At 45.7% G+C, this 23,190-nt stretch overlaps 2 protein-coding genes across 2 annotated transcripts in view; both read left to right on the forward strand.

Annotated features, from left to right (window-relative positions):
- Positions 1 to 494: 494 nt before the first annotated feature.
- Positions 495 to 12,921, forward strand: LOC113183659 (uncharacterized). The gene is made up of 4 exons (XM_026390033.2): positions 495 to 593; positions 10,157 to 10,283; positions 10,826 to 10,886; positions 11,579 to 12,921. Exons 1-4 carry the CDS (start codon positions 591 to 593, stop codon positions 12,669 to 12,671), a joined length of 1,284 nt encoding a protein of 427 aa, XP_026245818.1. The 5' UTR covers positions 495 to 590; the 3' UTR covers positions 12,672 to 12,921.
- Positions 12,922 to 21,544: 8,623 nt separating this feature from the next.
- The window catches only part of LOC113183492 (uncharacterized), a 37,229-nt gene continuing 35,583 nt past the window's right edge, over positions 21,545 to 23,190 (forward strand). The window contains exon 1 of the mRNA XM_077796351.1: positions 21,545 to 21,697. Coding sequence (XP_077652477.1) covers positions 21,695 to 21,697 — 3 coding nt within the window. The 5' untranslated portion in view covers positions 21,545 to 21,694. The remainder of the gene's footprint in view (positions 21,698 to 23,190) is intronic.

Genomic DNA, 23,190 nt, shown 5'->3' on the forward strand with positions numbered 1-23,190 from the left:
CCCCTCTTGTATTAACCAATCACCCCTACCCAACTTGTTCCCGCCAGTGAATGTGCTAATCACGTTTTAGAGTTGTTTTATGATTTTCCCGCGGTCTGTGATGATTTGCTAAGCGATGCTATGATGTATGCGAAGTCCCTGACTTCCCCAAAGAGTGTATAAAACTGCTGCAAACCCTGGGCTGGGCCTCTCAGGGTCACCAGCTGCTGTGTGTGCCCGCGGAGGGCCGAGCTAGCTTGCAATAAAACACCTCTTTGCTGCTTACATCGATCTTGGTCTCTGATGGTCTTTTGGGGGTCCTCAATTTGAGCATAACACTTACTCCCCTTTTTCTTGGGGGTTGTTATTTTTCATATCCTCAGGCTGAGGAGGTGGGCCGTGGGCCTCCAGCCAATCAGGGAGTGGAGGCTGGCCTCTGGGAGGCATCCCACCAGAAGTGGGGCGTGGGGAGCACGCTTGGCGCCGCCCAGTGCTCCTTTCCGGGTCTATGGCGCTCTAAGCTCCCTCTTCCAGGGAGGTCTGGAGGGGTTCCGTCCCCTGTGGCTGGGTCTGTCTCAGCGAGCTCACCTGGAGCTCCCAGAAGCCTGAAAATGGTGAGTGCGGAGCCCACGGGAAGGGGACCCAGCCTCCCACGGCAGCTCCGCAGTCCCGCGCCTACTGCCGCGGGTCAGGCAGCCGGGATGGCGTCCTGTCCTGTGGGTCCTCTGACCCGGGGACCCGCTCTGGGCAGTTGGGCGCGCGCATCCCCGCGCCTCCCGGGACTGCGCGGAGAGGGCGGCGCCAGGCAGGCTCCCAGCTCGCGCGCGCGGTTCATGCCCCGCAGAACCGAGTCCTGTCCCTCCTTCCTCCGCGGAGGGACCTGATGGCCTTGATTCTTCTCGGTGTTTGGGAAGCGGGTTTCGAATCCGTGAAGAATTCTCCCCCCAAACTAGGAAAACCGACCTCAGTGAGGCGGTTGCTGTGCGTGGCGAGGGTGGGAGTAGAGGCCCACGAGAAGGAACGACCCGGTTTTAAGACCGAGTTGTACAGGCGGGTGGGTTCTTTGCCTTTGCAAATTCAAAGAATGAGCTCCTGGGGGTGGGGGGTGGGGTAGTAAGATGTACGTAAAGCCGGGAAAGGCGCCCTGGGGTAAAGGGGCCCGCGGAGGGTACCGTGTCTGTTCGCCTCGGTTTTCTAGGTTTCTGTACTGGCTCGCAGTGGTGATTGATGGGGAGGGGGTGTGCTAATCTGGGCGTGAGCCAGTCAAGGTCTCTGAGCTTTGAATTTAATAAGCCAATCAGAAGTGCATAATTTCAGTCCCTTATTCACATAAGGACGGGTCTCACCCGGTGGTCTGTTGGAGGGAGGAAGCACGTCGGGTACCGGTCTGCTTATGGGCAGCAGTTGCCAGGGGTAAGGGCAGGGTGAAAGGAAAATGACCACAACACTTGGAGCAAACAAGAGATGTTTATTGCAGCAGTGCAACAAAGGAAAAGAGAGAGAGAGAGAGAGAAGTAAGAGAGAGCAAGAGCAAGAGAGACAGAGCAAGAGAGAGAGGGGCCTGCCAGTGTCTTGGCTGGGCACAAGATCACAAGCCACTCACAACTTTGTAGATTCAAACAGCAATTCTTTATTCCCGAACTCACACCGGCCTCCACACACGTTCAGGGGAAATCTCCGTTCTCCCTCTGCCCCATTGACCTACTCCACGAGGCTTTTTTCCAAATACTTTTTGAATCTCACGGGAACTCAAGCAGCAGGAACGCCCTATTCCCAGCAGCAATAATCTTCCACCTCCAACTTCCCTAAAACCCATATTGTCTTAAACCGGGAACGCCCTAAACTCAAGGAGCGGGATTTCCTCAAACCTGATCAGCTCTAAACCTGGATCCGCCCTGGTCCTTGAGCAAGGTCACCTTACATGCAATGTCAACAGCAAAATTCCAAGGCAAGTCCATTTAACATGGGGTACGCTGGCAAGGAAATTTCTATGCCTCATTCCTATTTGGCAATGGCCCTCAGCAGGGGCCCTGCAGGAGGGAGTTTTTATAGCCCAAATCTAATGGGGCCTCTGGGTCTGCAAGCTGCCTTGTTGGCACAAGGGGGGTTAAATGTTCAGCCTTGAGTGGGGGTTGAGTGTTCAAACTTGAGCAAATGCTGAGGGCCATTGCCAAGTAGGAATGACTCATCGAAATTTCCTTGCCAGCATACCTGGACTTGCCTTGGAAATTCGCTGTGACATTGCATGTGTGTTTGAGAAAGGTGACCCTGCACAAGGACCAGGGTGGATCCAGGTTTAGGGTGTATCCTGCAGGTTTTAGGAAGTATCCCCCGCTCCTTGGGTTTAGGGCGTTCCCGGTTTAGAACAATCCGGGTTTAAGGCAGGTCCCGGTTTAAGGTTATTCCTGCTGGGAATAGGGCATATCCTGCTGCCTGAGTTCCCCTTGAGTTCTCTTGGAATTGAGAAAGTATTTGGGACGTGAATTGGGCAGCAGAACTTGGATTTCCCCAGAACGTGTTTGTACAGGGCCGGTGTGAGTTCGGGAATAAAGAATTGCTGTTTGAATCTACAAGGTGTGAGTGGCTCGTGATTTTGTGCCCAGCCAAGACTGCGGCAAGCAAACAGGTGATAAAAGGACCAGACAGAGGGGGGTTTGAGTGTGTGGGCTATCCTGCAGCTAACATTTGTTCAGCCTGCCCTGCAGGTAACATAGTTTGGCCTGTGACAGGGGGGCAGCATAAAATCCTCTGGCTATTTCCTGCTTAATGGTGGGACCTAGGAAGGAAATTGGAGGAATGTTTGGGGGACAGGTCTGGGAATACCAAGGCAGTTAGAAATAACATCCAGTGGCTATAGACAGTTATTTTGGCAGAGACAAAGTCCCTAAAGGTTCCTTGAAGCCACAAGTCCTCAATGGCATCAAACCAGTCCTGGATGGAGGAGATTCTTGGTATCAGCCACTGGTCCTGTAGCAGGGACTCTAGGAAGTATTGGAGGTGGCTTGGTTGAACCCAGTAATGTTAAGGGTGACAGCCCAATTGCAGCCAGTGGAAGGGCAATCGCCTTGATCCATAAATTGAGAGTGGGTGGTGTCATCCTGGTGTCAAGTCACTTGGATGTTAAAGCACCATCTGTGGTTGGGATAGAAACTTGAGAGAGATTAATGATTAGTAAAAGAAGAAGAGAGTTGGCAAAAAATTTTGAGTTTGGTAGGTATGGTGGAAGTCCAGGACTGGACATTTGGAACAGGTGCCTTTTTAAGGTGGAAGACATGGTAACAGGGGGAGTGGCCCAAAATCTTGGTCACCATTGGAGTAGTAATTCTGAGTCTATGGGGTCCTGTCCATCATTCTTGAAGTAAGACTGAGTCATCCAGTTGAAGAGGGTCCAATTCAGTTGGTGGTTGTGCTGGGATGGAGGCAATGAATGGAACAGGAAGGCACTGGTCTGCATGTTCCCTTAGGAGTTTGCATAGAAGTGTGAGATTAGGAGGTAGGACACAAGGGGAGGAGGAGAGATTGGAAAGCTTTGGTTGATTAAGAAAGGGCACCCAGAGAGTAGCTCAAAGGGGCTAAGGCCTGAGGGAGCTCTTGGGGCTGCCTGAATTCAGGTGAGGGCCAGTGGCAAGAGATTGGGCCAGAAGAGCCTGAGTTCAATAGCATGTTTAGTGAGATGATCCTTGAGAATGCCGTTAGGCCTCTCAACCTTACCCAAGGATTGGGGTTGGTAGGAGATGTGGAGCCTCCAAGTGATGTTGAGGCCTTTGGAGACTGGTTGAACAACCTGAGAAGTGAAGGCCGCACTGTTGTCTGACTGGACGGAGGCGGGAAGTTCGAACCTGGGAATGATCTGCTGGATGAGGATGGAGGTGACAGTGTCAGCAATTTCCCTGGATGTAGGGAAGGCTTCTATCCAACCTGAAAAACTATCAACCAAAGTAAGTAGGTAGCGAAGCTTTTGTGCCTAGGCACATGAGTGAAGTTGATCTACCAGTCTTTGCCTGGGTGGTGGCTCCTCATCTGAGGTGTGGGGAGTTTAGGTTTGATGCTTCCTTGTGGGGATACTGTAGAGCAGACAGAATAAGCAGAGTGGACCTGCTGGAGAGTAGTTCTCATTCCTAGGAAGTGAAAGAGGGGTTGTGAAAACTGGACAAAGGGGTTAGAGAGGGTTTTAGATGGGCACAGAGGATCTGGAGCCAGAGGAGTTGGTCATGAGTCGCAGGTCTCCATCTTGGGCATCAGGGCTGGTAGTGATTGACTGACTGGTGAGTTTGTGTATCTGATCTTGAAGGAACTTCTGTAGGCAATTTAATAGACATGGTCTTATTAGGAGAAAGATAAAGAGGACTGACTAATAGGGGTCCTGTGAGGGGGAAGAGCCAAGGCCTTACTTGACTGAACATTCCCCATGGATCCTGTTGGCCTAGTTGCTGTCTCCTCTTTTCTAGCTGTTCTTGTCTTTCATTATTCCTAGGAATGACTTTTTGGCTTAACTGTTTTTGGTAGGTGTCTAAGATCAAGTTGGTCAAAATTGACTTTATTTCTCTCTATTGTTAAGAGTCAGCCGAGTTCCCATAGGGTTCGCTCGTGGGGGAACTTGAGAGCAGCTTCCTAGTTCTGCCAGTGCCGTTTGCGCTAGGATGGGTCCAGGTCTTGCTTGACCATGTGGCTTCCCTTGGAAGCATCAGGGATGTCTCCTGTCTCCAATGACCCTCCTATTCACAGCATGTGCACTGATTGGCTTTTAATTCTCCAGTGGTCTCAGTAATCTCCCTGATCAGGAGGTTATGTGGCCCAGAGTTGCAAAGCTCTTTAGAGAAGTTCCCTGTTCCCTGGATTCAGACTGACTCAGAGGGCCAGAGCCAAATATTGGTTTTCTTGGCTATTTTAACTTAACTTTAATCTTGATCTTAAACATCCAGCAAAGTCAGTTTCACCTTAAATTAAGGGTACTGGGCTTTAGCTGAAGTCTGGCCTACTTTGGAGTCATTCTGACATGTAGTAAGATGGGAGGCAGACCCTTATCTCTGGTAGGGCGGGGCTCTTTATAAATCTTAGGTAAAGTGTTCTAGTATTGGGCTGGGGATGTGGCTCAAGCGGTAGCGCGCTCGCCTGGCATGCGTGCGGCCCGGGTTCGATCCTCAGCACCACATACCAACAAAGATGTTGTGTCCGCCGAGAACTAAAAAATAAATATTAAAAATTCTCTCTCTCTCTCTCTCTCTCTCTCTCCTCTCTCACTCTCTCTTTAAAAAAAAAGTGTTCTAATATTGAAGCTGATCTTTTTTTTTTTTTATTGGTTGTTCAAAACATTACAAAGCTCTTGACATATCATGTTTCATACATTAGATTCAAGTTGGTTATGAACTCCCATTTTTACCCCAAATACAGATTGCAGAATCACATCTGTTACACATCCACATTTTTACATAATGCCCTATTAGTAACTGTTGTATTCTGCTACCTTTCCTATCCTCTACTATCCCCCTCCCCTCCCCTCCCATCTTCTCTCTCTACCCCATCTACTGTATTGAAGCTGATCTTTGTTTTTTAAATATCATTTTATAAAGTTTACATATATTGTTGCTTGATGTCACATGAATACTTGCTAACACAATATGATATTACATTTAAATTGTACCCCAGTTTATAGAACTTTATATTAATCTTATTGATAACAGGTCCAGTTATAGAACATTAAATGATATAAATAAATTTCCAATATGTTATTTTTATAAGCCTAAAATTACCATGTAACCTTTTGGAGAACATCAGCTTGATATAATTTTTTTTAAAAGCTTCTATCTTAATGACTTATATACCTGGAAAATATGAACACATTTAATATACAAAGAATAGTAATAGTACCACAATTCCTATTGATGTTTTTATATTAATCAAGTTTAGCTCTTAAAGAAATAACATATTACAATATTGTAAAATAACAGTTGTTGTTTAACCATAGTTGTTATAATGCTTAATTCCTTCAAGATTACTTGCTCAAAAAACTTACATATATAATCAACTTACACAGACCTTCTTTATCATTTGCTTAAACCCTCTTATTTACTTAATAGACTCTCTTATCCAGAAACACATTTTCCTTCTTTTAAATCCATACCTAAAACTTTCTAATTTCTCTTTCCCATCTGTTAACCCCTTCTTTATTCACATTTTGAAACAATCCTTGTAAATTTCTGAATTTAGGCAAATTATTTCATTTTAATAAGAGATATTTTGTTATTTGCAGTACACAATTAATCACATCTGTTGAACATTTCATGAAAACATAAACAATGTTTAACTACATAGAATTATACTGTTGTAGTGACGGACAAAGCAAGGCACCTAAGATAGCACCAAAGATAGGGAAATAGTCTTATTTGGTTGCAGCCAGATTCAGAGGGCACAGCTTCTGCTGTAATCAATTAATCCCCTGAACCCCGAGTTTAGGTAGTTTCAGAATTTTGCACCCAGCATGTGAGGGGAGGGGCTCAGAAGTTTACAGTCTGAGGAAGTTCACAAAAAAAAAAAGTTTTTTTTTTCCTCTGTTCTGGGCAAGTTAACCCTTCAAGGACACCTGTGAGGGGGAGAGCGTTTTCTTCCCTTTCTCCCCCCCCCCCCAGCTGTTATCATGGAGCCCAGTTGGCAACCTCCTTATCTTAGAAATGTAGCCTTGTCTGTGAAGCCCCAGCTCAAGGCCAGAGGCCTTGTTTACATATTTTGTGAAAAACTAGTAAGGGGTGTCCAGTGCCTGAAGTGCTGATTTTTCCAGCCAGTGACCAAGTAAAACAGGGCAACAGGAAAATAGGAAGTTTATCTACATTAAACTTTTTTGTAGGGACTCTTTTGCTGAAAGTCCTAAAATCAGCCATGGTGAAGATTCTGGAGAAGGTCAGTTAAGACTTTTCTGTGGGCCTGGGTAAGGAGGGGAAGATGGGAAGGCGGGGCTGAGAGCAGCTGTGGATCTGAGAATGAGGAAGGAGTTGTGAAAGAATAATGGGAAAGGGGTTTGGGATTTTCCCTAGCAAGGAAAACTTGAGCAGTAGAACAGGTAGAGCAGAGGGGAGGATGGGAGTGAGTATCCCAAAAAGCCTGTAAGGGACGATTGTTAGTAACCTGTTTTCAGTGATGACAGAGCAACTTTAAAGGCCATTTTCACCAGATCTTGGATAGGGGTCTGAGGGCTCTCCTCAGCTCGTTTGAGCTTTGGGTTAGCTGGTAAGAGGACCTGGTGGGACCTGGTGTGGGCACTGACAGGAGAAGAGAGGAGTGAGTGGGTGGAGGGATTCCTTCAGTACCTGCTACCTCAGCAAGGGGGCAAGGATCTGAGGAAGGGCGGTGGTGTCGGTTTTTGATCTAGTAATTGGAGGGGAGAGAGCAGGTTGTTCAGGTGGCGGTGACAGCAAAGGGGCTGGGGCAGAAGGCTGAGGGTGAGGACCTCTTTGAGCCGGGTGATAGAGTGGAGGTTCCTCAGCAGGGTCAAAAGAAGTGGAGGAGTCCGGAGGAGAGAGTTGGGGATCAGTGGTTGTGGGTGTTGGTTTGCAAGCTAGAAGAATTTGCAGAGGTCTGCAAGAGGTGCAGAGAGCACAAGCAAGAAGAAAGCTTTGATATAGCAGCTTTTTACCCATTTTTTCGAATGCCCACAGTAATTGTAGAGCTCCCTTAGAATGGAGGGATCCCGGGACCCAAAAGGACGGCCATCTGCTTTGGTTGTCTAAGGGATAAGTGGGCCAGGCCTGGGTGCTGTATTTGATCAATTTTTTGGGTTTGATGTCTGGTGTCAAGGAGAGGGTTTTGAGGTTATCCAAGAGGCATTGTAGGGGAGAGTCGACCAGCAGAGAGGACACATTAACCATGTCGCAAAGGTAGTATAAGGAGGAGAGAAGAGGACACAAAGTAGTACAGGGGAGAGGAAAGGAGACACAAAGATAGTATAAGAGAGAAAGAGGAAACTGATTTATTGGCAAAAGGGGCGTCCCCGATAGAGCCAAAAATCAGGAGTGCCTTAGTGGCAGGTTCAAGCTGCAGAGATTGGTCGTCAAATATACCTACAATTTAGAAGGTGATGTTTTATATATGTATACATCATGGAATGGGTAAAGAGAACTAATTACTAGATGCATTACTTCACATACCTGTGTGTGTGTGTGGTGTGTGTGTGAGAGTGTATGTGATAATAACACTTAAAATTGAACCCCATGGGCCGGGGTTGTGGCTCAGCTGTAGAGCGCTTGTCTAGCATGTGCGAGGCCCTGGGTTTGATCCACAGCACCACATAAAAATAAATAAATAAAGATATTGTGTCCAACTTAAAAAAAAAATGAACCCCAGAGTAACTTTGCAGAGCAGAATGCATTGTTATTAACAGTGGTCACCATGTTGGACAAGGATCTCTTGAGTTCATGCCTCCTATACATCTGAAATTTGGAATCCTTTTATTGACATCTCCCCTCCCTTCTCTCCTTTATTTGCAGCATAGTTTTTCTTATAGATAAAAGAACTTTGGGTCTTTTTAAAAAATCAATCTCCCTCCCTCCCTCCCTCCCTCCCTCCCTTCCTTCTTTCCTTCCTTCCTTCCTTCCTTCCTTCCTTCCTTCCTTTTTTTCTTTCCACCAGGGATTGAAATCAGGGAAATCCACCACTGAGCCGCACCCCCAGCCCTTATTTTGTATTTTATTTAGAAACAGGGTCTCACTGAGTTGTTTAGTGCCTCGCTTTTGTGGAGGCTGGCTTTGAACTCATGATCTTCCTATCTTAGCCTCCCAGCCACTGGGATTACAGGTGTGTGCCACCACCTGTACTTTACTCTGTCTTTGAATAGGTGTATTTACATAATTCCCATTTAAATTGAATCATTGACATAATCAAATTGTCATACTGACAACTTTAATATTTTTGTTGTCCTTTTTTAAAAAGCTTTTCTTTCTCTGTCTTCTCATGTTTTTGATGGGGGGTACTAGAGATTGAACTCAGAGGCACTCAACCACTGAGCCACATCCCCAGCCCTGTTTGTATTTTATATAGAGACAGGGTCTCACTGAGTTGCTTAGTGCCTTGCCATTGCTGAGGCTGGCTTTGAACCTATGATCCTCCTGTCTCAGCCTCCGAACCGCTGGGATTGTAGGTGTGTGCCACCATGCCCAGCTCTGCCCTCTCATTTTAATTGAGCTTTTTATATGACTCCATTTTTTAAAGAAATATTTTTAGTTGTAGATGGACATAATACCTTCATTTTATTTATTTTAATGTAGTGCTGAGGTTCAAAACCAGTGCCTCGCATGTGCTAGGTAAGCGCTCTACCACTATCTATAACCCCAGCCCCTATATGATCCATTTTCTTTGTTCTATTAGCAATTTATTATATGTCATCTAAAACTTTTAAGGAGTTTCCCTAGAATTTGAAGTATGCCTTTACAATTAATCTAAATCCACTTTCAAATAACACTCCACTGTTTCATGACACATGAGTATGGTCCCAATTCCTCCTTCCTGTCCCATATAATCAATTACTGCCATTCACCTGATATCCCAGTACCTACAACCACTCAATATTATCATTCTGCACAAGTATCCATCTATTAGATCAGATAAGAATAAGGAAAGTAGATATTTTGTGGTACCCCATTTTTCTTTTTTCTCACATTCTTTTCTTTAGGTGATCCCTGTTCATAACTTGAACCATTTTCCTTTTCAGTGAAGAATTTTAAACAATTCCTGCAAGACACAATTAATTTCATTCTTATTTTTCTCTTTCTCAGCTGCATAATTTCCACTGACTTGTCTTCATCTTAGCCGATTCATTGTTCTGCTTACATAAATCTGCTTTTGGACACCGCTGCAGTCTGTGTATGATTTTGAGTGTGTCCCAAGGGTTCGTTTGTTGGGAACCTGGGCCCCAGTGAGGAGACACTAGGGGTGATTCCAGCTGCATGTTATGCATATACTCACTGACCAGAGGCCTATTCTTCCTATTTGGGTGAGACTGTACTACATAGTTCTGTCTTAGTCGCGTTGGGGGAGAATGCATGCACAGACACAGAGGAAGAGTCTGGTTAAGAAGTCAGAGAATGGGTGAGTGGAGTCTGATGCAGCCTGTCACCGTCTTATGAACTGAGCACAGATCACCGCTCTGTGAGTCTCATCCTTCCTTTTGGAAACATGTGGGATGTTTCAGGACCTACTGACCTTTGAGGATGTGGCTGTGAACTTCACCCAGGAGGAGTGGGCTTTGCTGGATCCTTCCCAGAAGAAACTCTACAGAGATGTGATGCAGGAAACCCTCAAGAACTGGTCCTTTGTAGGTAAAAAATTTTTTAATTTGAAGACGAGTTTCTTGATCATGGATGCTGTCCAGTGATTAAAAATATGGTAAGAGTAGATGCACTCTAGATAGGGCAAAGGGAAGGGAGGGAGCCGGCGGGGTAGGAAAGGTGGTGGAATGAGATGGACATCATTACCCTAAGTACATGTATGAAGACATGAATGCTGTGACTCTACTTTGTGTACAACCAGAGATATGAAAAACTGTGGCCTATATGTGTAATATGAATTGTAGTGCATTCTGCTGTCACATATAACAAATTAAAAAAAGATGAGGCTGGGGTTGTGGCTCAGTGGTAGAGCACTTGTCTAGCACGGGTGATGCAATGGGTTTGATCCTCAGCACCACATATAAATAAATAATTAAAGATATTGTATCTACCTACAACTGAAAAAAAATTGAAAATAAAATAAAATATGGTAAGATTACATTGTGGTGAATCAGTCAAGCATGGCTGGGGTGTACAATGAGCACAATATAACAGTCAATGTATAATCTTGCTTGTCTGGATCTATGTTTTAGGGAAAAAATGGGAACATCAGAACATGGAAGATCAGTACAAAAATCCAAAGAGAAATCTAAGGTAATATATATTTGATAGTAGGTTCTCTGAAGAGGATCTTAGATTGTCAGAAAATCTTAAAAACAAGTGAAGGAAGGGCTCGGGATGTGACTCAAGTGCTCGCCTGGCATGCGTGAGGCACTGAGTTCCATCCTCAGCACCATATAAAAATAAAGACATTGTGTCCATCTAAAACTAAAAAATAAATATAAAAAAAAACAAGTGAAGGAAAAAATTAAGAGCCTAATTTCAAGTTTACTTAGAAATTTTCCTCTAAAAATATATATTCACATGTAATATATTCTTACAGTTTGCAAAATAAGTCACTTTGGAACAGTATTAGAATGCTTCATACAAATATTGCTGTTTTGATAATAGTTCTGATCTAGCTGTGTTACAGAGCATTGAGTTCAAGTTTGAAAAATTCGAGCTGGATGGGCTGGGGATGTGGCTCAAGTGGTAGTGCGCTCGCCTGGCATGCGTGCGGCCCGGGTTCGATCCTCAGCACCACATACCAACAAAGATGTGCCTGCCAAAAATTAAAAAATAAATATCAAAATTCTCTCTCTCTCTCTCTCTCTCTCTCTAAAAAAAAAATTCGAGCTGGATATAAAGCCTACACTTTTAAATTTTACAGTATACATTGAATATGTCAATAGATGTAAAACTGTGTATAAGCAAACCCTTAATGATGTGATTCTCATATTTTATAGAAGTCAAGCGGCAGAGAGACTCCGTGAGCATAAAGAAGGAAAAACCTTCAGCCAGATTCCAGATCATATTGTGGCCAAGAAAATTCCTAGACCCAAACCAAGTGGAAGCCATGTGGCTGGAGGAGTGGCCATTGGTCATTCATCATTGAAGAGGTCCAGACGCAGACCGTTTGAGTATGAGACATACAGAGACAAACCCTATGAATGCCAAGTGTGTGATAAGGCCTTTAGGCTGCCCAGTTACCTTCGAAAACATGAAAGGATACACACTAGAGAGAAACCCTACCAACATGAGCAGTGTGGGAGAAAGTTCACTAGTCCCCATCAGGCTGAAAGACACACAGGTGGCCAAGGGTTTCCTTATCCCAGTTTCCTTCGAAATCATAAAGCAAGTCACATGAGAGAGGAAATGTATGAACCCAAGCAATGTGGGAAAAACTTACTGAATTCCAGTTCCCTTCAAAAGCATAAAAGGATTCGCAGTGGAGAGAAGCCCTATAAATGTAAGCGATGTGATAAGACCTTCCGGCATCCCAGTCACCTTCGAATACATGAACGAACTCACACTGGAGAGAAACCCTACGAGTGTAAGAAGTGTGGCAGAATGTTCACTTATTCCCACTCAGTTCGAAGGCACATGGCAACTCACAGTGGAGAGTGGAATTACAAATGCAAGGTGTGCGATCAAGGTTTTTTTTATCCTAGTTCTCTTCGAATCCATGAACTCACTCACAATGGAGAGCAACCTTATGAATGTAAAGAGTGTGGAAAAACCTTTAAATACGCTTCTTCCTTTCGAAACCATGAAACCACTCACACAGGGAAGAAGCCTTATAAATGTGAGCAGTGTGGGAAAGGCTTCAGTTGTCTTACTTACTTTCGAAGTCACATGAGAACCCATGGTGAGCAGAAGAAGCCTTATGACTGTCAGGAATGTGGGAAAACATTTGTCTGTTTCGACAGCCTTCGAAAACACATGCTCTTACACAGAACAGTGGAGATGGACGGACTTAACAAATGTAAGCAATGTGGGCTAGCCTTCAGGCGCTCCAGCGCCTTGTATAAACATGAAAGGACTCACAGTGGAGAATAGCCTTAGGAGTGGGACATGCTTATGTATTCAGTCATTTCGGTTAGAAGTACATGAAAAAATAAATATGGTACTACCCAAGCATTAAAGACTTTTACTGGAACAAATTCTGTATATAGAACGTGGGACATTTTTTTCACACAACTGGCCCATGTGAGAAGACCAGAGAAAGAAAGCCTACAATATTATCAACATGGGGGGCTGGGGATGTGGCTCAAGCGGTAGCGCGCTCGCCTGGCATGCGTGCGGCCCAGGTTCGATCCTCAGCACCACATACCAACAAAGATGTTGTGTCCGCCGATAACTAAAAAAAATAAATAAATATTAAAAAATTCTCTCTTTCTTTCTCTCTCTCACTCTCTCTTTAAAAAAAAAATATTATCAACATGGGAAAGCTTCTCATTCTCCAAGTTGAACTTGAAGTGATGCAAGAACACATTTAAACAATTTTTTTTTTTAAATTTTAATATTTTATTTTTTAGTTATCGGCGGACACAACATCTTTGTTGGTATGTGGTGCTGAGAATCGAACCCGGGCTGCACGCATGCCAGGCGAGCACGCTTCCGCTTGAGCCACATCCCCAGTACCACATTTAAACAATTTAAACAAATGTGGGTAAATCTTCCATTGGCCCGCAACTTACAACATGTAAAAAATGCACAGCTTATCCAAACCCTGTAAATGTGAGAAATATGTGAAAATTTTTTCAGTGTTAACAAACACTGTCTTGTGAAAACTCCCCATGTGAAATAATTCTATAAGTCTAAGAAATATGAAATGCCTGATGCAAATTATTATACATGTAATGCTCCCCAGAAACCACAGTTGGAAAGAAACTTAACAGGGGTTTGGGTTGTGGCTCAGTGGTAGGGTGATCACATAGCACGTGCGAGGCCCTGGGTTCGATCCTCAGCACCATATTAAAATAAAGGTATTGTATCCAACTACAACAAAAATAAATAAATATTAAAAAAAAAAAAAGAAATTCAGGCTGGGGATGTGGCTCAAGCAGTATCGCACTCGCCTGGCATGCGTGCGGCCTGGGTTCGATCCTCAGCACCATGTACAAACAAAGATGTTGTGTCCACCGAAAACTAAAAAATAAATATTAAAATTCTCTCTCTCTCTTAAAATAATGATTAAAAAAAAAGAAATTCTTTTTTTTTTTAAAGAAACTTAACAAAAATTACTTTGTCTTTCTCTTGGCTAATTTTTTTTTTTTTTTTTTTAATAAAAGGCTACTGTTGTAGGGACAAACGAGGCAAGGCACCGAAGATAGCAGGAAACAGTTTTATTTGGCTGCAGCCAGGCTCAGAGGGCACAGCTTTTGCTGTCATCAATCAATCCCCTGAACCCCGAGTTCAGGGAGTTTCAGAGTTTTATGCCCAGCATGTAAGGGGAGGGGCCCAGAAGTTCACAGTCGGCAGAAGTTCACAGAAAAGCAGCTTTTTCTTTCTCTGTTCTGGGCAAGTTAACTCTTCAAGGACAACACCTGAGAAGGGGAGAGCTTCTTCTCCCCAAATGGAGCCCATTTGTAACTTATCTTAAAAATGTAGACATCTCTGTGAAACCCAGCTCAAGGCCAGAGGCCTTGTTTGCACATTTCTACAAACTACTATACTGGATACGAGTTTGTGAAAAACTAGTAAGGGGGTGTCAAGCACCTAGAGTGCTGGTATCTTCCTGACCAGTGGCCAAGTAAAACAGGGCAACAGAAAAATAGGAAGTTTATCTCCATTGGACTCTTTCGCAGAGACTCTTAAAATAAAAAATTAAAATTAGGGCTGGGGTTGTGGCTCAGCAGTAAAGTGCTCGCCTAGCATGTTCGAGGCCCCGGGTTTGATCCTCAGCACCACATAAAAATAAATAAATAGGGCTGGAGATGCGGCTCAGCGGTAGCGCGCTCGCCTGGCATGCGTGCGGCCCGGGTTGGATCCTCAGCACCACATACCAACAAAGATGTTGTGTCTGCCGAGAACTAAAAAATAAATATTTTAAAAAAATGAATAAATAAATAAAATAAAGGCATTGTGTCCAACTACAACTTAAAAAAAATTAAAATTAAACGTACGCATTTTTCAGACTCATGATAGTAAACATATTCCTGGTTCTTCTTAGCCATTTTTAAGATTCCACTGGATTCTGACACTACCTGACTCCACAGGTTTAAGGGCTGAGTCCCCCAAGCCAACCCTTATGTCAGATGCAAGTGAAAAATTCGGGATTCAAAAGTACCCGCATTTCTGCCAAGATTGGCTATGGCGTCAAGTTCCCACACTCTCCCTGTTCCTTCATGATTGCTAATTTGCTAAAAGGACTCACAGGGTTCAGGAAAGTTCTTAGTATTACTAGTTTATGATAAAGGATACAACCCAGGAAGAGCCAAATAGAAGAGATGTAGGGCAAGCTATGGAGTTAGGGGATTAGGAATCTTCCAGGTCCCACCCAGAGGTCCCAAGCTTCCAGCACCTCTGTGTGTCCACCTACCCAGAAGTTCACACACCACATTTAGGGGCTCTTGGTAGGTTTCTGGTATTTTTACATGATGGATTAGTTCATCAGCCCTTGAGGATTCACTCATGACTCATCCCTTTTTCCTTCCTGAGGTCCCGAGGGTGTGGCTCAACATTTCAACGTTCCCATCAATTATAAATCAAAATAATTAAAAATTTGTCTACCCTTTAAGCATGCCTTGGTCTTTCTGGTGACCTGACCATTCGCCATCCTGAAGCTACTTAGGGGTCGCCAAATATCTCACTAGAATTTAGAAGACAATTTATCATTCCAGAGATTAAAGCTCTTGGGTTACAATCTCTGGACTAATCCATGACCTGTAACATCTGATGTGTGACTTCAATGAGGAGGTGATATGACAGGTTACAGAGAAGAGCAGTGAAGAAGATGTCCTTGGTACTCATCCAAAATACCACCACTTGGGGCTGGGGATGTGGCTCAAGTGGTAGCGCGCCCGTCTGGCATGCTCGTGGCCCGGGTTGGATCCTCAGCACCACATACCAACAAAGATGTTGTGTCCGCCAATAACTAAAAAATAAATATTAAAAAATTCTCTCTCTCTCTCTCTCTCTCCCTCCCCTCACTCTCTCTTAAAAAAAAAAAATATCACCACTTATCCCCTTAGACATTTCAAAAAGATAATTCAAATCAGAGGATGTGTCTGAGGGGTAGTCAACTTGGGGCCATTTTGTCACAGAGTCCCCGGTGACAACCATCAGCTTGGAATGTTAGGGACTGCAGAAGCAGTGGAAAAAAGAGTTCACATTTGATCATTTATGTGAACTGGTATAGAAAGTGACTAATTTGCTGAAATCTTTGTATTCTCTTTTTTAATTTTTTTTTTTAAAGAGAGAGTGAGAGAGGAGAGAGAGAATTTTTAATATTTATTTTTCAGTTCTCGGCGGACACAACATCTTTGTTGGTATGTGGTGCTGAGGATCGAACCCGGGTCGCACGCATGCCAGGCGAGCGCACTACCGCTTGAGCCACATCCCCAGCCCCAATCTTTGCATTCTCGATGCAATGATTATTTGCAAATTTTTAAAACCACATGAAATATCCTCAGGTTTCTCTATTCACTTTACAAGTAAACTGAGAGGTACAGCAGGTAATTTTTTGTTGTTTTCAATTGAAATATTTGGATTCAGCATCTTTGTCTCAATGCAGCATCTCTAACTCATGGATGTTAGTGTGAAGCAGGTGAATAAATAGTGGGGCAGGGAAACAAAGGGAGGAGGCCCCTCCCCCCCAGGGTCCCCTCCCCCCAGTCCAAGCTGAGGACCCTCTTGAGCCTGCTAAGGGAGGGGAATGAAGTTCCCCTTGGTGCTTCCTGGGCAGCTGCCCTCCACAGGTGGCTGATAAGCTGCTCAGAACACCTGCAGAAGGAGTGTTGCCAGTGAGAAGCTGCAGAGCCTCATGCAGATGTAATTGGGGCTTCTAGTCTTTTTGGAGTGGTTACTGGTTGTCCCGACTTTCCTGAACAGTGATTTTGTTTTGGCATGCCTAGAGATGCTGATTATATGATGAAAGTCTCCTGGAGAAAGGGTTCACACATTTGGTTGGGTGCAGAGCAGGCAGAACTGTGTTGTCTGCAGGGCAGGCTGAACAGATGTTGGCTGCAAGATAGCCCACACACTCAAACCCCCCTCTATCTGGTCCTTTATCACCTGTTTGTCTCAAGTCTGAACATTCAACCCCGCTCAAGGCTGAACACTTAACCCCCCCTTGGGCCAACAAGGCAGCTTGCAGACCCAGAGGCCCCATTAGCTTTGGGCTATAAAACCTCCCTCCTGCCAGGCACCCCCCTCTCTTGCTCTCTCTGTCTTGCTCTTTATCTTTCTTGGCACACACTCTCTGTCTCTTGCTCTTGCTCTCTCCCTCTTCTTCTCTTCTCTTTTCTCTCTCTCTCCTTCTTTCCTTTCTCTTTGTTGCACTGCTACAATAAAGATCTTTTGGTTGCTCCGAGTGTTGTGGTCACTTTTCTTTCACATTTCACAATTTATTTGGCAAGAACCTTAAAGTAAATCCATGTGGGAGTGTAAGGGTCCGGCGAAGCGTCGGAGAAAGAGACCACCAAGAGACCACTCGTGCAATTGGCAGAAGGGGATTTATTGAACAGCATGCTGGGGCTCCGTGCCCACTCAAGAAAGGAGAGCAGCCCAGAGCCCAGAGCAGGGGTTGAACAATGCTTAAGTACACTTTTTGGGGAGGGCGGGGGCTTTGCATACACATCATAGTCTCCTTTAACAAATCACCATACACTGCGGGGAAATCAAACAATAATTCTTAGACTTGATTAGTACATTCATTGGCGGGAACAGGCTGGGCAGGGGTGATTGGTCATTTCTAAGCGGGGTACACATTCAAACTTATTGGTTTTGGGGCCTGGGTGCCTACAGCCGGGCTACTCAGAGCCCTTAGTTATTAAACAGCCAGAGGATCAGGAGGAATATTTACTGGGCAGTTCAGGTATTGTCCTAACAGAGGAATTTAACAATACCTGGTCCTTCACTTTTTAACTCAGGCCCTGCAGCTTGGAAACTTTACAATGCCCGGTCTTTTACACTTTAACTTTTACACTTTAACTTCAATTTCTTTTACTCTTAGTGTCCCTCTGGTGAATAGTAAGGTGTTGAGAGAGTTTCCACACTGAGGAGGGACTCCAGGAAATGACGAACTTCCAGAGTTAAATCCTTAGGTGTCCCTTCTGATAGGGAGAACTTGGTTTGGGCAATGCCGTTTTTGAAACATATCCTCCATCTTGGAACAATAGTCATCTCACAGGTATTCTGACCCACAACCACGGTCAGCCTGACCTAAATAAACCCCAGACAGTGGAATTGTTATTTGGTACTAAAATGATGAGAAACACCTCGTTTGATATGAACAGTGACATCACAAATAATGATGTGACAATCACAAGAACCCTTTCCTGACAACTCCCTAGCAACGGCTATGAGTCAGAAGGCAGGCTTCAGTCTCATTGGGACCCCCCCCACACACAGTTTTTGATACTGGTGGTTGCTGGTGAGTGCTCTCCCTCACGTGTTGAAGTGTAACATTAGAGAAGGAAATATATAAAGCAGGGTTTATTTAGAAAGGGGTAAGCAGCATGGACTTTTCCCCGGAGGGAGAAGGGGGCCATAGCTGGTATCTGGTATTCCAACAAGTGAGGGGTGTTTTGCCTTTTTATAATCCTAGGCTTCCTCTGTTCTCTCTTCCCCTTATTTTTCTCCTTCCTGTATACCCCAGGAGATGCTCAGTGGGATGGCTGAAAGGTGAGAAGCAGGAGGACAGGGGAAGGGCGAGGGCAGGATGGAGCAGCCAGGACACATTCTTTAGCAACTTTATAACCCCCAGTAGGGAGAGGCGATTCCTGGAACAGGTTACCTTAGCAACAGGTTGGAGTGGGGGCAGGTTATCTTGATAGGGTGGAGGAAGAACTCTGAAGGCATTTCAATCCCTTAAGGGCAAGTCTCCAACTTCCCAGGCTCAAATTGTCCTCCTTGATCTGACCTGACTCCATTTACCTATCTATACCTGCTGCCTGTCTAATTCTGGCTTCAGTTTTGTCCCAAATAAACCTGTGACTATTGAGCCCCCCTCTCATGTCAGAATCCACTGTAGTTCCTGTTACAGCAGAGATGCCGAAAGACACACACAGACACACACACACACACACACCCAGTACAAATGAGCACCTCTTTATTTTTTCCCTTCTTCTTTTATACAGCAAAAAAGAAACACATCCTCTCGGCAGCTTAATCTTTTCAAGCATGGAGAAACATTCTCAGAATAACTTTGTTCATGGTCACAGTGCTCGTACTTCTTATTATCTGACTTGTAGTTAGTTATTTCCTGGCAAGCGCGCACACACACACACGCACACACACATATATATCATTATAGATTTTAAACTTGGCAGAACATTCTTTTACCTTCTTAAGACAGCAACAAGGACACAGTTCAAAGAGTTCATAGTTCTCACAGAACCCCATTGTTTAACTAAGCACAGCAAAACTTAACACTTTGTGTGCATGAGCACACATCCTCCCTCCCTCTTTGCTTCCTCGGGTTCTTCCCCTACACTTTCCTCTTCACCAGGGAGCCATCCAGCAGGAAGCCGGGCCTGCCCCAGGCACCTCTCCTTTCCTGCGTTCGTGCTGTGTCTCCAGGGGTCACTTGAGTCTGGAATTCCTGATTGTGATTGTAAGATCAGGCCAGGCGGGCAGCGACCAAAGGAGGCAGATTTGAAAAGGCCACTCCCAGGCGACCGAGTGGACAGGAGAAGGGTCTGAGGAGACACTGGGTGGAAGCTCCACGGGACTGGACTTTTATGGGGCTTACAGCAGGAAGGGAAGGGCTTGGGACAGGAAAAGGTGTTTTTGGAGTCCCTTGTCCTGCTGGAGTTGGTGTGTGTGTGTGTGGGGGGGGCTTGGCTGAACTCCAGGATTGGCCAGGGGGTCCTGATGATTGACAGGCCTTAGTCAGGAGATCCCGCTGATTGATAGGCCTTTCTGTTGGCGCCTGATTGATGTTTCTTTTCCACTCGGGCTGCCACCGACCTAACAGTGATCTGAAAGGCAACTGGACTCAGGACTGATCCCTTGGACACACCAAGGCCAAGCAGAAGCACGTCTATTGTCAGGAATCTGACGGGCTGCCTCTGCGAAGAGAGAAAGCAGCAGATTTCTTTCGAGTCAACTTTAAGTCAGAATCTAGGTTATGCATGGGGGAGGGGGGCGTTTAGCCTTTGCGATTGCAGGTGGAGAGTAAGCTTCAAAACCTCAAGAACTGTTGTGGTGTAAAGTAATCAATAAAATCAGTAAGAGTCTGAGTTAGAGGTTATAGATTAGTAAAAAAAATATGGATCACAGATATAAGATTTTGGTGAGATAAGACAATTATAAAGCAACAACTGTCACAGAGGTGCCTAAGACTCCATTTTGCTGCCTTCTCTAGAAACTGTTACAAGAGCTGTTTCTGAGAAACTGAAATGAAAGCTGTTTTGCTGTACTTTGTACCCCACAGAATGCAATCAACTCAGGATACAGTGGTGGTCCTGGTGAGCTACACCGTGGGTTTGAGTACATTTATGGGTCTACATGACTTTAAAATAGATTATTGGGCTGGGGATGTGGCTCAAGCGGTAGCGCGCTCGCCTGGCATTCGTGCGGCCCGGGTTCGATCCTCAGCACCACATACCAACAAAGATGTTGTGTCTGCCGATAAATAATAAATATTAAAACTCTCTCTCTCTCCCTCTCTCACTCTCTCTTTAAAAAAAAAAATAGATTATCACCCGCGCTCAGCTAAAACTCAGGATACAGTTGTCTAACACTTGTTGGGACTGGAGATGCGATTAAGCTAAATGCCTTTTTTTTTTTTTTTTTAAAGCTCTGTAACTTCCTCACTTGCGTGATGCTGAGAAAAGCCCCTGGATTGTGTTTTTTTTTTTTTCATCCTTAAATTCCCAAGACACGAGCCAGGAAATTTACTGTTCTCCCACAGAGCATCAGTCTCCAAGGGTGGGAGACAGTCCCTGGCCAGGTAAATAAAGCTCTCTCTTGTTTGAATTAGGTTCAGAGGCGACTCTCCCTAACAGGACCACCAAGGGGAGGGGGCAGGAGGAGCAAACATATTGCCACCAAGTTGTCAGAACTGGCAGCCCCCGTACATACTCAGAAAGTAGGTGAAGGTCTGTGAGCATTATGATTAGGGTGCAGGTGGGTGGGGGTGCCAGCTTCTGTGTAAGTGGGCTCTTGCAGGAAGGGGGGGGGGAGCAGGGTGAGGCTCTGGGCAGAATGGGATCCTTTGACTTGGCTTCTAAATTAACCCATAGTTATTTTGGGGAGTCACCTGCTCCAAAGACTAACTTCCCCACCCCCAGAAGAGACGTCCAATGGTGAGCCCTGCTGACTCACATGATCCTAACTCACCAGTCGCAAAGCACCCTGTGCCAACTGTCAAGCCGGTTAACCGTTAAACTGTCATAACTGTCAAACCACCCCTGGCTCTGTAAATATGCAGAGCTGTTCCTCCATAAAGGGGCATTTTTCTCCGACAGGAGCCTCGTTGGTTCTTTCAGTTATGCTCACAGGCTTAGCGGTCCCCTTTAACAGGAGGAAGAAACAGGTGACCACTAGGAGGAAGTCCTCAAAGGCAAACGTCCCCCAGGGGAGGGAATCTGGGCTGTAAAGTGCTCGGGCTGGAATCCTGCCATTACCGAGACAGATAGGCGATCCCTTCTGTCACTCAGGCTCCAGGGGGGCGGGCCCTGCGCCATAGCCAATCAGACGCTGCCTCAGGCTGCTGGGAGAGTTCCAGCAGCAGCGCCAGTCTGCGGCTGCCCCAGCTCGGAAGCGGTGCAAAGGTGGTGCTGTCTGGCGCTGCCACCTGCGGGATCCCTGCTCATTGCTGAGCCCCTGGTGGTTCACCTCCGATTGCTCCTTGACCTCCACTTCCGTCGGAAGCCACAGGGAAGACACCTGGACACTGCAGGAGTCAGGAGATGGTGAGAGTGCTGACCAGATTGAGATGGTCAGTCACCTGGAGTGGGGTGTGGGACAAAGGGCTCAGGCCAGTGAGCCCAAGCTCAGGACCACCTTGAGGCTGCTAAGGGAGGAAAATGCAGTTCCACGTGAAACCGACTGTGGCGAGACCCAGCCTCCTGGTGGCAGCCCTGGGGCTGCAGCCAGAGTCCTCCGCCGGAGCCGCTTGGCTCCCGCTCGCCGGGTGCTGCGGGGCGGGCAGGCGGGTCGCGGCGCCGGGTCGCGTTGCAGGCGGGTCCTGCAGCCTCCTCTGGGCTGCTCTGCCCCGTGTCTCCCCAGGCTGGGCGCCGGCGGAAGGGTCCGTGGGACCGCGACTCTGCGGAGCTTGGACCTGTGGGGGTCCCCAGCCCGCCTTTCTCTTGAGGGGTGGTTGGTTTTCCTTTGATCTTGCAGGTTCAAGGTAAGCTTCGTCCAAACTCTACGACCTGCCCCCAGCCCCCAGCCCAGGGCGCCTGCATTTCCTACTTTGCCAAACTGTTTGCAAAGGAGATGGGCGTGTGGACCTTCCACATCCCGTGAGCCTTCCTAACATGACTGTTACCGTCCTCTGATTTTTTTTTTCTAGTCATCGTTTTAAATAAACGAAATGCTGTTTGAGGTGGGACTTGACTTTATTTGGAAGGCGTATGGCAGTAGGGTGTTGTGGGGCAGGTCGCTCAGAAAACACACCAAGTCCCAGTTTTGTCCAAATTGAAGAGTCTTATAGCCGTTAGGCTGGTGACTGCTCCAGGCAGGACCCCTAACTGTCTCTGCAAGGAACAGTCACCGGCCTGAGCATTTTAGGATATTTAAAGGCAAAAACTGCAAAACCCACATCAGGGTTGACATAGCTGTGAGCAAGCAGGTACAGAAGCTGAACTGGGCAGTTAGCGAGACAATGCAGTGGGTACACTGATATTTCCCATGGGACTTTCCAGGTTGGCATAGCAGAAAGCAAGATGAAGGGAAGTGGGTCAAAATGACCCTAGTTGGGTACAAGTTAGAGAATGGTTGCTAACGTCTAGACAGTCATTGCCCAAGAAACATGGGACCCAAAGAGAGAACAATTTTGCATTGTATAAGAATTGTCATTTTTCATTGCCATGTATGCTGTGCTAGGTAACTGTTAATGGGTACCGAGGTGGGGCTTTCCCATGGCAGAAGCATTTCTTACATGATATGGAGTCTCAGGGTAAAATGGAGTCTGTTTGGTCATTGCCCATATAGCCTGGTCCATAACAAGGGGAAGCCCCAACCCCTGGACCTGCAGGGATCTCCATGATCAGACAAAGAACTTTAAACCAAAATAAAGAGGCTGATCAGCTGCCTCACCCAAAAGCCAGTCTGGCATAAGAGCAGGGTTTTTATTATAGCACAATTAGTTACAAAGGCGGGTGTCTTGGGAACTTAGAGCTAACAGGGTTCTGGCAAGCGCAATGCAAGGGCAGATAGCAGATTAATGATCTACACTCCTTAA

Source organism: Urocitellus parryii, chromosome 3 (genome assembly GCF_045843805.1).
Source record: "Urocitellus parryii isolate mUroPar1 chromosome 3, mUroPar1.hap1, whole genome shotgun sequence".
NCBI classification, from domain to species: Eukaryota; Metazoa; Chordata; class Mammalia; order Rodentia; family Sciuridae; genus Urocitellus; species Urocitellus parryii.